Source organism: Triturus cristatus, chromosome 2_1 (genome assembly GCF_964204655.1).
Source record: "Triturus cristatus chromosome 2_1, aTriCri1.1, whole genome shotgun sequence".
In the NCBI taxonomy this organism is placed as follows: domain Eukaryota; kingdom Metazoa; phylum Chordata; class Amphibia; order Caudata; family Salamandridae; genus Triturus; species Triturus cristatus.
Window position 1 is genome coordinate 717,977,740 of NC_140581.1, and position 14,703 is coordinate 717,992,442.

General features: G+C 41.7%; 1 protein-coding gene across 2 annotated transcripts in view; it reads left to right on the plus strand.

The window, feature by feature from the left end:
- Positions 1 to 14,703, plus strand: part of DMXL1 (Dmx like 1) — a 1,781,042-nt gene that overhangs the window by 1,582,676 nt on the left and 183,663 nt on the right. For both annotated transcript variants that reach the window (XM_085632653.1, XM_085632652.1), the window contains one exon: positions 11,516 to 11,576. In XM_085632653.1, coding sequence (XP_085488779.1) covers positions 11,516 to 11,576 — 61 coding nt within the window. The remainder of the gene's footprint in view (positions 1 to 11,515; positions 11,577 to 14,703) is intronic.

Here is a 14,703-nt window from a genome sequence, read left to right on the forward strand (position 1 = left end):
GCCCACAGGTCTTTTAAAGATCCTGGAAGAAGCACTGAAACAGACGACGAAGAAGACCTGCAGAACAGTGAGACCAGGAGCAGCAGGAGTCTTCCTTGATGCAGTCTCGGTTCCAGGCGAAGTTCAAGTGTCTAGACGGTCGAAGAGTGACGTGGTTTCAGACTTGAGTCTTGTCCCACAACAAACCTTTGGAACCACCCACAGGTAAACCCTTAAGTACCCTAGGAAAAAGGTTGGAACAACTCAGGGGTCCCAGAGGAGAGACTTGACAGAAGGGAGGATACTCCCATGTCCTCTGTACAGTTTTGCACCAGAGCGGGAACCAAGGGCACCACATGTGCCATTCAAAGCAGTCTGGTGGCTCTGGCAAGCCCCCCACCCCAGCCAAATACACTAAGTCCTGTCTGAAATGTGGTCACACCTCCCTGTGACAGGAAACCTATTGTTACACATTCCCCCTTTCTGGCTGGCTATCCGTACAAGGTCGTCCTTAGAACTAGACCTTCCTTTCTTCCCAAGGTGGTTGCTTCTTTCCACACTGGCCAAACCATCACTTTGCCCATCTTCTTTCTGCCTCCGCATCCTTCAAAAGAGGAAGAGAGGCTCTACCGACTGGATCCAAAATGTGCCCTTTCTTTCTACTTGGATCGCACAAAACAATTCCGGGTGGATGACCAGCTCTTTGTTGGTTACGTGGGTGCTAAGAAAGGCAGGGCCGTGCATAAATGAGCCATCTCCATGTGCATCAAAGCCTGCTATTCTTTGGCAAAGAAAGAGCCTCCTGTGGGACTGCGCACCCATTCCACTAGGGCAAAGGCAGCTACCACTGCTTTGGGACGCGGAGTCCGCCTAAATGACATCTGTCAGGCAGCTACGTTGGCATTGCTTCATACGTTCATCAAACACTACTGCCTGGACAGCCAAGTCCAGAGAGATGGCTTTTTTGGCTGTTCTGTTCTCCAGGACTTTCTGGTGTGAACTTAGTTCGCAGACCCACCTCCGGGGTTGGTATTGCTGGGGTATCTATTCTAAGGTAAGGAATCTATAACTAACTGTTTCTTTCCGATGAACAAATTACTTACCTTCGATAACAATATATCTGTAAGAAACATAGGTTAGTTATAGATTCCTTACCACCCCACACATCTTCCCTGTTCCTTGAACTGACTTCTAGGGTTATGGACATCCTTTCAGGGCCCTAGTTTTGTGCGCCAGTGGTCAGTGTCTTGCATGACTCCGCGCTTCTGGCGTGGAAAGTCGTGTACAGAACTGACGTCAACGCACGAGGGCGGCATCTATGTAGCTACCGCGACATCATCCCGGTGACCTCGACAACGAACGCAAAGTCGACCGACGCCACCTACCGACGCGCAGGAGTACTGCTGATGAAAAACTTTCCAGATCCAGTCTGACGCCTGAGGTAATTCTAAGGTAAGGAATCTATAACTAACCTATATTTCTTACAGATATATCATTACCGAAGGTAAGTAACTTGTTCTTCATTTCTCATGCTTTTCAAGAATGTTATTGGGAAAACATTACCTATATAAGATTTCAGATTGTGTTCAGCAACATAGGAACATGTTGGACCGTCACCCTTTCTGATGCATTATGCATAGTTTATAAGACATATAATGTTGAACAAGTGTTTTACGGTCCCAAAATGCTGCAGGGAAGTAGTCTAACATTTATGAGTTCAGTGAAGTTGCTGCAAGTAAGTAACCATTTCTTTAGAGGCTTCAACATCAGGTATGGACCATGAATATTTAGGCAAACATTTACCAATCATTACTGTATGGCTCCTGTTCAAATTCTGTGAAACAAGTGTGCTGTGGTAGCAGAGTGCTTTAATGATGCCTCATCTAATTGGGGTATGTTGCCATAAGCGCTAGCAGGTCCTCTCCAAAAGATCTAATGCTAGTGGAACTGCTAGAAAATTGTCCACTAGAAATGGAAACTTTTGAAAGCTATACCTTTTAGAATAGTCACTTTACATAGTTTAATTATCCGCAGGTTTATACATTTCATCTTCTTGGTCTACCCAGGTTGATACGTTTCATTTTCTCGATCTTTCTGAGGAAAATAAATAAAACTTACTTAAGTGTCGTAGATAGCCCCTACCATAAATGCATGTATCTGATGGAGCTGAAACCTTGATGCTTTCTCTGATGCCACCTAGTTTAGTGGGAAGGATTTTGAAATTTTGTAGCGTGGTACCATAAATATTTCAGAAGATAAAGACATAGTATGAAGAGCTAGTCTTCATTGTAAGTGTGATTAAAGGCAAGTAACTCATTATTATAGACAGGTGATGTCTGTTGTTCTTTTGAAACTTCCTACATGTAGTATTTCTCTTATTTTTTTTTATTTATTTTACCTTTGGCTATCTTTCTGCCTTGGTTACCCTTCAGTTTCAAAGTTTTTTCTGATAAAAATAATGGAATCAGAATGGGACATACAAGCAAGGGAGGAAAGGGCATTTGATGAAGACCATTTGTCTTTGGGGGTCTGAGGAACACAATGGCCTTCCCTCTACAGTGATCATAAATCGCATTTTGTGTTTTATTGTCTTTTTGTGTTAAACTATTAGTTAAAACTTCATTTGCTCTTATAAGTTATTTCGTAGTTGCAAATCAATCTAATGTTTGTATTATTTTGGTACATGTAAACCTTTCCTTCTTTGTTATTCCCAGCTAGAGTATGAATTGTTAATCCAGCATGACTGGGATGGTAGTGAGGCACAGTAGTATTATTTTCACTAATGAATGGCAGTAAAATTATTGTTTAAAGATTTTCAATGTCTTGCATGCATACATGTGTTTCCTACACTTTTGAGTTGTATCAAGTTAAAGATCTTCCTTCAGGTTTTAAATTCAGTTTGAGTTAGGTGTTGTCTAGGTTTTTACAGGTCTGCAAGTAAATCAATTGCTTGCTTTGCTCTAGCTATAAAAACCTTCTGCGGTTAAGGTAATAGTAATCCAGTATGCAAACAAGTTATACATTCATATCTGATAGAGACATCTAGCTGCAGATTCCTTACCTTATAATTCTTCACAGGAGCCAGACTGGATCTAAAACTTTCCGGCAGAATCTGTGTGTGTGTTGAGGGGGTCGTGTGACTCCATAGCCATGTCCTCCGCCAGATGTGACATCGATGGAGTCCGTATAAGCCCTTTCCTAGCGCACTGACATCCGTTTCTTCTTTTGAACGCTACAACGTGGATCTGGAGAAGCTATTCCTCTGGCCATTTTTTGGCCTACTATGGTTTTTTTCCTGTCTGGAACAGTGTGCCTTTTTTTCTGTGCCTTGTGGTTTTAAACCTTGTGGGTCTTGTGCTCAACAGATGTCGGTCACGGACCCTCCTTCTGTCTGTCTGTGGTGCTTAGTCAAGCACCACGACTCTGAGGAGTTTGACACCTGTCAACAACTTAAGCCAAAGGCTCTGCGGGAATTACAGATGAAGATCCTGTCTGCATGATTGCGCAACCCTCTAAGTCTCATCTATCTCGGTCACCTTTCCGCTCTACGGTCCTTTCATGGAGCCGCTCCGGTGGACGCCACTCCCCGTCGACGTTGAGAAGTAAGTCTCATCACAAGCAGTCGAAATTGCGGCATCCCCCGGCTCCTCATGCCCTCAGGCTGAGGATCCCATGCAAGAGTCTCTCCCGCGCCTTCTTGCCTTTCCTGGACCAGGGGCAACTCTGACCCAAATCAGAGATTATGATCATACTATCCACGCCATCTTGGGTCTTCACCTTCCCTGGAGCACCTTTGGGCCCTTTGTAGGTAATTGGGCCTCTGAGTGTGTCCACATCAGCCGGTTCGCCTTCTGCTGCAGTTAGGCCCTTATTTTCATCAATGCCAGTGCACACCCCTTCGAGATTCACACCTGTGGCACTGATCGACTCCAACTCAGTACCTATGCGCAGGCCTTTGAGGCTCGCTCCAGCAGTGTTGCCCTCCCCTCGCTACATGGTGCTGTCTGATGTCCTTCCACTAGTTGGATAGCTAAACTAAGTGAAGTAAGCGGTTTGAAGTCATCCCCTGCTTCTGGCCTTCTTTCTCCTCCTGGCCTAGCTACAGAGGCCAGCTCTTCTTTGGCAGACATGTTGGCGAGGGCGGCTGTGGTTTTAGACTTGTTTTTTCCTCCGGTAGCAAAGTCTACTGACCCCATCATTGGGGTTCTTCATCCTGCCCTATCAGGTGTTGAGCCGGTGCTACCTTTTTGTGAGGCGCTGCATGATATTTTGCTGGACACCTGGACTAGACCTGATACTGGTGCTGTGGACCACTCTATTGCCCACAAGCACCGCCCTGCCCCCACTGAGCCAGCTTGTCTGCTCTGCCAACTGACACACCGCAGTTTTGTGGTACAGGCCGCATGGTCTTCCTCATACTCCGATTGATAGAGATTCCCGGAGACAGGACTCTTGTGGAAAGCATATTTTCTCTTCCACCATTTCTGATTTACGTTCCATTAACACATCTTGCGCCATCTGCCGTTTTTCTCATGCCTTATGGGGTTCATTGGCACAAATGTTGCCATCGCTTCTGGATCCTAATCAGAACAAATTGATTGCGAATGGGCAGCAGGCTGCTAAATTAGTCATTCGATGTGGGATGGACGCCACCAATTCAGTTGGCTGTGCCATGGGTTCTTTTGCGGCGTTGCATCGGTGGGCTTGGCTTCGGACCACTGGCTTTTCGGAGACAGTCCAATCCACTTTAATTGACATGCCTTTTGATGGCCTCCATTTATTTGATGTGCATGCCGACACTCCTTTGCGCCGGTTCCAAGACAGTTGGGGTAGTGCAGACCCTTTGGTCCGTTTCATTTCTCTCAACCTTCATTGTTATTCCAAAGCTGTGTTTACGTTCAGCGTGTTACTCTATGTTGTACCACTGACTCACATCTGCGTTCTGTTGCACTTTCTGTAGTGCCCCTATATGGGTCTGCTCCATATAGCGCGTCACCCGGAGTGGTGTTCCTGCTTCTGCAAGTTTTATTCTTCTTTGGATTTACACTGTCGACAACAGGTTGTCTTTTTTTCTGATTCTACGTGGGTCTGCTACCTATTGAATAGGTTTTTCTGTTATCTCTGCTGAAGGGCTCCTTGCCCAAATGAGATCTTTTCTAAGGTGTTTCTTTCTCGAATGAGATCCATTACTTGTGTTACTTGCTCTTGGGGGCACTTGCGGTAGGTATATTGCCATTCTTTTTACTAATGTATTATCCCTTAAGAGATCCTGTGGCTTGTTTTCCCCTTGGGGAAGGTTGCGTACAGTTTGTTGAGATGCCACTACAGGTGCATCATTAGTCTCTCTTCATTCTCTCAGGGAGCACCCTTTATGTTAAAGGAATTTCCAGTGGAGCACTCGAACATCTGGTATGGTCTCTAGTTGGAAATCCACGTTCTAGGCCTGACCAGTGATTTCCGTTATGACATCTTTTTCTCTTGTGTCCCTATTTTCTTTTGGCAACCTTTCTCTCCTTTCTACAGCATTTGTTGTCTATTCCACATACTTTTTCTGTGTGGTCGTGCATGAGAGTCTCAGTTTCTCTATCTCTTTCTTTTTACGTCCAGCCTTGTGGCCTAGTTCTGACTCTTTCTGTCAGGTTCTGAGTACTAAGGTTGCATATATGCAACATATTTATCCCTGCTGCCTCTATTTTGCATGACATTAAGGTTAGTTAATGGCTTCATCCATCTGCATATGGATTCTTGGTTCTTACTGCTTGTTTCTAACCAATGGTTACATCTTAGGGCTTCCTTTCCCGTAAGGTTGGTGTACTTTCACAGACGGTTATGTTCGGTTGTGCTATAAAGTGTCTTATAGCCTTGTCCTCAGGAACTGGTTATTGCTACCTGTGTCACTTTTAGAGTGACTTTCTGCATTATATGATTTTTGTTTTCACACTTTGTGGTGATTTTCTCTTCTTATTACTGCAGTTGCGTCAATTCTTTGGACAGACTGAGTATGGCATATCATGACAGGACTCCGTCCTGGCACTTGTTTTTCCTTTTACTCTGGGCTTACAAGTGGATTGGCCTTCTGTTTCCTTCAATTATGATGAATCCTGCTTTTTGTGGAACTTCTGTTCCTCAGTGAATATATATTATTTTTATTTCACTTGCCTCTCCTTTTGATTGGCGTTTTTCATTATTGGTTCAAAATGTTGGACCTTATTCTTTTTACAGCTTCTTTTCCCTACAGGACTATGTTTTTTTTCCATTCCATTACCATTACCAATGTTTCTTTATTTTGGCTGTTCACCATAAAAGAACAAAGACAGATATGTACAAACAGATTAAAACAATTAACAAAGTTAAAAAGAGATAAAACAGTTCATCTGGAAAGTTGCTTTAAATTAAAAAAGATGGTGAGAGAGTCAGTCACAATCCAGTCCTTGGTTTTGTATTTTGAGGAAGTTCCTCTTGACCCACCACATGGAATTTAAAAAACGTGAGACCACAAAGACTATATGGGAATCTGTATTATATTTTAAAAGTCCAAATGCTTCCATGCAATGGGTTGTGCCTAGGTTTTTACATAATTGTACCAACCATCTTAATCTTATTGAGTGATAACCCGGGCAAAAAAGAGAACACATGGAGTTCAGACTCAACGCACATGTTGCAGGTTGGACACCCACTTGGCTTGCCACTCGACCATTTGCACGTAAGAGCAGGCAAGGGGAGACAGCCATGCCGAAACTGCACATATAATTTCCTGCCTAATGCCGGGCGGATTTCGTCAAGGCATGCCTCCAACCTAATTGTGTTTTTTACGTCCAGGTAGTGTGATGTAAGGGAGCCGTGGGCGGGTTCTGCGTGGAGTTTTGCGGTTATTCCGCCCCAATAACTAGAGTTTAAAAGTTTGCGTGATGTTCTCAGACATGCTATGTCAGGGTTATCCCATAGGTCTTTTAGTCCTATTGTATAAAGGCCTTCCCTGAGTAATAGAAGCCATGGCAACTTTCCTGAGCCGAGGAGTCTCAAGATTTCCAGTAGTTCAGATTTGTACTCCGCCAGTTCTGGTATTACCCAAAGGCGCCGCCAAAAGAGTAGTGGCCTGCAGCCAATTTCCTCAGCAATGGATCTCACCCCTTGGTCCATGTGCAGTGGGGAGCTTATCGGTAGTCCGAATAATTGTCTGAGGAATTTGTTCGCAGTAATGACCATAGGCCTATGGTTAGAGTGCCCCCATAATTCAGCCCCGTATAGGGCAGCATTCCTAGCCTGGGTTTTATAGATCTCCATAACCGGACTCACTGGTTTTTGGAATGTCTTTCTGAAGATTTTAGCCAGGCCGCCAGTAGTTTGAGTCAGTTTGAGATTGGATTTGCTAATTTGGGCACCCCAGGTCATGTTTTCGGTAACAGTTAGACCCAAATAGTCGAATACAGAGACCTGTTCCAGAGGAGTGCCATTCATGTGAGGGTTAGGACGTGTAGATTTACTAGGGTTGAAGATCATAAATTTTGTTTTTGGGATATTGTTCTCTAATCCCCTAATCCTACAGAACTCACAAAACCCATCTAAAATTCTTTGGATACCCATTGGAGACTTAGAGAGAAGGAGGGTATTGTCTGCAGACATCATAGCAGGAATTTGCTTTTGTGCGATTTTAGGAGCGTCTGTATCCTTACAAACTCTCAGCGCATCTATCAGACCGTTGATGTAAATGCAGAACAGGGTAGGGGCAAGCACAAATCCCTGTCTAACTCCCCTGTTTACAGGGATGGGCTGCGTCAGTTCCCCATTTTTCCCGTATATGATTTGGGTGTAATTTCCGTTATGTAGCCTTCTCAATATGTCCAGAAGGTAAGGGGGAAGTCCCAGCTCACTTAAAACCCTCCATAAAGCGTCTCTGGGTACCAAGTCAAATGCACTCTTCAGGTCAACAAAGACCAGGTACAGGCTACCCCCTTCTAGATGGACTGTTTTCAAATAGAGAAGCTGGAGTCTGAAAATCTAGTCGATTGTTGATGTTTTCTCCCTGAAACCAGCCTGCACAGGGGTCAGAATCTTTTGTTCCTCCAGCCAGGATTGCAGATGATCTAGATTAGAAGAATCTGGGCAAAAACTTTCCGTGAAACATCGATCAAGCTGATCGGTCTGTAATTTGCCAGTGATAATGGAGATCCCTTCTTGTATACTGGGATGATCTCAGCACCTAGCCAAGTTGCGGGAAGGGCCATTCCCTGCAGGATTGCGTTGAAGATCACCCAAAAATACCGGCTCCAGATCTTCGGCTTCTTTTCCCTACAGGACTATGTTTTTATAACTTTTTCATCGGCTCTTGCTTTGTCTGATAGCCTTCGCTGTTCCGACAGCCTCTGCCTTCCAATAGTTGCTCTTTACTCACCATGGCCTGTTTTAGGCCCTGTTTACCCTTGTATTCCTTATCGCAGGGTTACCTTTCCTGTTGCTTTCTTTCAGGTTGTGGCTCTTGCCAGCCTTTTTCAGGCTTCTTGACGGCTTTCATAATTTCTCTAATGCTTTGCCAATTTTCTTTTGTTTGTTGAGGGTGTGATTTCCCTCTCTCTTTCTGTCTATTTCATTGTACTATGTTGCTAATTGCTAAGGCCCATGCTACTTATGTTAATGAATGTTATGCGTGGTGCTGCTATTTTCTTATGTGTATATATATATATATATATATATATATATATATTACCTACTGGCGGTCGCCAGTAGGTAGTTATAGTTAGGACCACGTTTCCATAGGAAAACCTCAACATTCTATTTTGAATAACTTTGGCGCCGGTCGACGAATCCTCGTGAATTTCTCAAAATAGGTGGGGCGCTACGCTCCGCTCCTACCCTGAAAGTCTCGGGGGGATTCGTCAAGCGGGGGCTGAGATAAAAGGGGGGTCCCAAAACGCGTTTTTCCCATGCATTTTTCCATAGGACCTTTAGAACGAGCTACAGCCCGAACGGCTGAACAGAATTACTAGAAATTTGGCAGAGAGGTAGTCCCTAGGTCAAGGAAGTGCCTTTTGTAGGTTTGGTGTAAATCTGTTCAGTAGATTCTGAGAAAATAGCCTTTAAATCAATATATATATCTGAGCCCGCTTACGGTACGCTTACCGTACGCTTACCGTACGCTTACCGTAAGCTTACGGTGGCGTGCGCGAGCGCGATTCTGATTGGCTCTTAGATCTTAGTAAACATTCGAATCGGCCGAAACCAGGAAGCGGCGTCCGCCATTTTGTCTCTCGCACTGAGTGTTGTTTATCAAACATGATGGCCAAAAACATGTTACGGGGCTGTTTTGACAACTCCCTCCCACATAGTCATGTTGAGGGAGTCCCCAAACATCCCCCAAGAGCAAAAACGGTTTTATTTTTTTTTCGGCAATTTCGCGGGGTACGCTTACCGTACGCTTACCGTACGCTTACCGTACGCTTACGGTAAAAAAATAAAAATAAAAAAAACACTATCCACACTTACCCCACCCCCTGTGCTTTTGGTGGCCGCAGGCCACCAAATGTGCAGGGCTTATTAATAGAGAAAAAAAACGTAATTTTGGCAACATGAAATTATAAAATCGAAATAAAAAAAACACTATCCACATTGACCTCACCCTCTGTGCTTTTGGTGGCCGAAGGCCACCAAATGTACAGGGCTTATTAAAGTTGATAAAAACCGTGCACGGAACGAACTGCGTTAAGTGGGCGCGCACGCCACAAATGGCGTAAAGTAACTTAGCATTTAAAAAACCGTACAAATTCACTGAAAAAACCATAGGTTTCACACACGTTATAGTTAGGAAATAGCATTTAAAAAACCTTGCTAATTCACTGAAAAAACCATAGGTTTCACACATGTTATAGTTAGCTGGACATTTTACTGATAAAAAACCAATGAAATTCCCCCGTTATAGTTACTGTAGGCAACTATAACTCACGCGACCGTAATCCTCTGCTGATGACATATGTGTCTTTATGAAAAAAAAATATTTGTAATATATGTATAGCTAAAATTTAATGGAAGAAGATATGGGCAAATAAGTGTCTAAATACAGTATTAGCATCAGCAGAGGATTACGGTCGCGTGAGTTATAGTTGCCTACAGTAACTATAACGGGGGAATTTCATTGGTTTTTTATCAGTAAAATGTCCAGCTAACTATAACATGTGTGAAACCTATGGTTTTTTCAGTGAATTAGCAAGGTTTTTTAAATGCTATTTCCTAACTATAACGTGTGTGAAACCTATGGTTTTTTCAGTGAATATATATATATATATATATAATATATTTATTTATATGTGTGTATGTATATATAAATGTGTTTATGTATGTATATATATCTCGATGCTTATATATCTGTATTTCTTTTCATAATACGGCTTTTGTGTCACCTTTTTGAGATAGTTCTGCATGCATTGCTTTTCTTTTTCACCTCACTGTGGGTTCTCCCTGTTGAATGTTTCCAGCGGTGTTCCTCTGTCTGGAGTACTCACTGGACGGGACTTGTTTTTGTTTTGTCCTCGCAGATTTGTAGTGGAAGCATGCCTCCTGCTTCCTCTATTGTACCTGTGTTCTAGATTTCTTCTCTGTGTTTTCACCCCAGATAGTATCAATTGCTGTTGGTATGCGGAGCTTTGCTCTGTAACGGTTCCTGTGGCCCTGATCTTCCGGGCTTCAGCCATTCATGGTTCCAATTCCCACCTTGGTTCTATGTAATATGTCGTATCATATTGATTAGTGTCTTTTGACACATTATTTTTCCATTGCCATGGGTTCTGCTCAACCATGCCTTCCCATCTCTCTTTTTTGCTGTTATTGTCTGTGGCTCTTCCTCATTTCTTATGGTGAAGTGTATTTTTATTCTAACCTGATTTTCTCATTCCACTGGTCTTTTCTGTCTTTCATTAGACTGGTTGGGTCTATGTATGGATTTTTTGGTAAGGTCAGTTCGTAGACCCACCTCCAGGGATGGTTTTGCTCAGTATGTAATTCTAAGGGAAGGAATCTTCAGCTAGATGTCTCTATTAGATGGACAAGTTACTTACCTTCAGTAACTATTTGGAAGAGATATATTCTAGCTGCAGATTCCTTACTGACCCACCCATCCTTCCCGTTCTGTGAACTGTTTCCTTCTTACCTACAAAATCCTTTTCTTGAAATTATTATATAGTATGTTACACTTGAGGTGCTTAATTCAAAGATGTATCCAATATTTTGGCACACTGTTCCTGTAGCCAGTTTCTATAGTAGCTCCACATTCTGGCCTGAAAAGTAGCGCAATGGGGAAGAGCTTGTATGGAGACTGTTAACGTCACATCTGGTAGACGACGTCGCTTCAGATTTTCACGATTCCCTGAAATAACTCTCAGAGGTTTTGCTGGAAAGTTTTCCCGATCCAGCCTGGTGCCTGGGAAGAATTCTAAGGTAAGGAATCTACGGCTAGACTATGTCTCCACCAGATAAGGCATTGCTGATAGTAAATAACTTGTCCATCAGGCATTTATTGCCATCATAAAATAATTCTTTCATTTTACAGATGTTAAAGAAAACCATTAATAATGTTAGAAGAATGGCTTCCCATCCGAACCTGCCATACTGTAAGTTGTACCTTAATGCTTGTGTTTTATTTTTTTAAAGAAGTGCACTTATTGTAAATGAGGAACCCGAAAGAGTGCAGCAAATGTGTTAGAAACTTTAAAACTTTGAACACAAATTGTAACCATAAATTCACTTTTACAATGTCATTGTTGTTTCTCAGTGCTTTCATTTTGTTTATCGGGCAAATTTTTCATAAGCGCCCAACATTTACTAAGATTTTCTTTCTTGAGCCTGCCAAAACTAAATACAGGATAACATTGTATAGTTGGCATTAAAACTCCATCTAGGGCTGCATTAATAGACTCAGTTCAAAAAAATATATATGTATTCACTGAAAAAAAAACAAAGGTTAAAGTGACATAGTTAGGTGAATATGTCAGTTCCAACATAACATTTTGAACTTTTAAAGAACACAGAAATTCACCAGTTATAGATAGCAGACTATCCCTACCCTGACCCTAATATATATTTTGTTAAAACACACATTTTTCAGAATAGGTAACTAGGACCCCATGTTCTGTAATGGCTGTCAGCAAATCTTTTCTTTATCAGAGCGCTTGCTCCCGTGGAACCATGTTTCCCGTAAGAGCTAATTGGCTCAAGGGGAAAAAACTCCCTGGGCCAATCAGAATGCTGTTCATTCTCAACCGAGGCCATTAGGATATATAAATAACATTAATCTAGCAACAATAGTGCCAGAGGAGTTCTAGTTAGGTCTGAGTTTCCATAGACAAGGCATTTTATGTTTTCTTAATACCTATGGTGGTGTTTGATGAATTTACACAAAACCTTTCCCCAAAAGATTCCTACACTTTGGCTCCTTCGTAGAGTGTTAGGCGTGGATCCCTCATATAGGGGAGGGTTGCAAAAATATCAAATTCCCATGTTAATTGCCAAAGGCAGGGTTACTTTCCAATACAGAAAAGACAGCTGAACAAAATTTCATTTAATTTGGCACAAAGTTTTTTTCTTTTTTTTTAACAAACTTTGTTTTATTGAGTTTCTCATAAAAACATAACAAAAGCAAGCATTGCAAAATGCAGATTACAGGTCCATGGGAATACTGCTTCCTTATACCCAGACCATGTCATGATCAACAGGGCAATACCATGTTATGCAGGTCAAAAGAGGCATAAGACGTACATTTAGAATAGTAGAATGGTGAGACATAACCCAATTACCCTGAAAGAACACACATATATGTAATACCGCACTCGTTCAGTACAAGGTAGCAAAGGCTGAACTAGATTTTCATTTTGGCACAAAGTTAGATCTTTATCCAGAAAGTGAGTTTTTTATTAATTGGTGTAAATCAGATTAGTAGTTTTCAAGAAATGTGTGTTTAAAGAGGCCCTTGGTTTGGACGTGAAGGAGTTAACCTCCAGAAAAAGTGAGTAATATCTGCACTGTTGATGTCCAACTAAGCTCTGATTAGCCAATTTAAAGGGGGTTGGTCAAACCTGATTGGCTGGCTGCAACATGAATAATATGTTGTGGCAGCCGTTACAGAAGTCAGTGTTATGTCCCTACATCCCAAATATGAATTAAAAATATGTATATATAAGGGGCAGTGTAGGCGCACACTGGCCCCCAGGGGCATGTATGGGGCCCTTTAGAACCACCCTCCCCCTCATTGGCTGGCCCCAACATGGACAACATATGATGACAACTATTACAGGACTCTTGCACATTGCCCCCATTGAAATGCATTGTAGTAAAAGCCTGTTTTTGAGTGTCACAAAAAGGAACACATGATATCAGATTTAATTTGCAATATAAATCACTTGTTGTTGCTGGGATTTAATGAACCACGTTAGAGAGCATTTTTTTTTCTCATAGAGGTTTTTGAAGGCCAGTGCTTTAAATGAGCAGGTACTATCCGGTACTGAGTACTTGCACTTCTTTAATATGAAATGAGTAGTTCTACTTATCGCCAGTGCTACAATACATTTAATGGGAGAGTCCCAGCACTTCTCAGGAGCAAACTGGTACTCTGGATAGTGAGTACCAGGACTTCTCTATTTCCATTTAAAAAATAACAGTGAAAGGTGCTCCCTAAGCTAAAATGACACATTTTCTTTCAGTTCACTCTATCTTCCTTATCCATGTGAGTAAGAAGTCTGACATTCTGAGTAAAACATGTACAAGAAGAAGTTTGTCAGTTGTTTCTTCAGTGTTCTACTGCAGCTTCACCACAATGTTCCAATGGAAAACTTGAGTGCTAACATTCTGTAAGCATTTGCTTCAGAAATACACAAAACAAAGGGGTTCTTTTCATCATAGAAATTATGGTTTGTGCTCTTGAAAGCTAAAATTAAGACACATTTCTATGAATTCTCAAAGAATCATCCATATCAGTAAAACATTCTGACAAGCAAAGTGAAACGTACTTGAAACACCAGCAGCAGTCTGTTAAGTTTACTCTCTAGTGATCATCTTCTGCTTGATGATACGTTTCTAATGGACAACTAGAGTGCTAACATTTTGTACTAAAGCCAGAAGTGAGGCACTCCTAAATGCTATTTTGTTGGGGTAGGAGCGTTGAATTTAAAGCCTTTCTGAGGAGAATTGAGATGTTAATGCAGTTGTAAAACCACCAGGTTAGAAATGTAAGGGGAGTGGTATGGGTTTTTAGTTATTTCAAGCATAATTCAGTTTTTAAAGGGGCTAGAAATAGTTTTTAAAAAAGTCATCTGCATAAGATTATCTTTTACACATCTGTTTGCTCACCCTAACCATTCTGTCAGTCAATTAACAGCTCCCTAATTCTAAAATAGTAACCTTTGTGCACAGCAGGGATTGGCTACCCGTGAAGAGTTGGGTGCTGGTCCAATTTAGAATATGATTTAAAAAAAAAAAAGCACTAAAAAAAGCAAAGATTAAAATGATGGAATATTTAGGTGATCAAATAAGACATAACAATGTAATAAGGATTTAATATACGAGGTCATAAGCAGGGCATGATTGAGGTGCAAGTTTTAGTTAGTTGACTAAACAATAACTGGTGTATTTCAGTGGGTTCTGTGTTTTATTTAAACATTATTTCTTGCCTCATTTCAACACCTAACTATAACGTCACTTTAACATTAGTGTTTTTTGTGTGAATATAAATAAATATAATATATA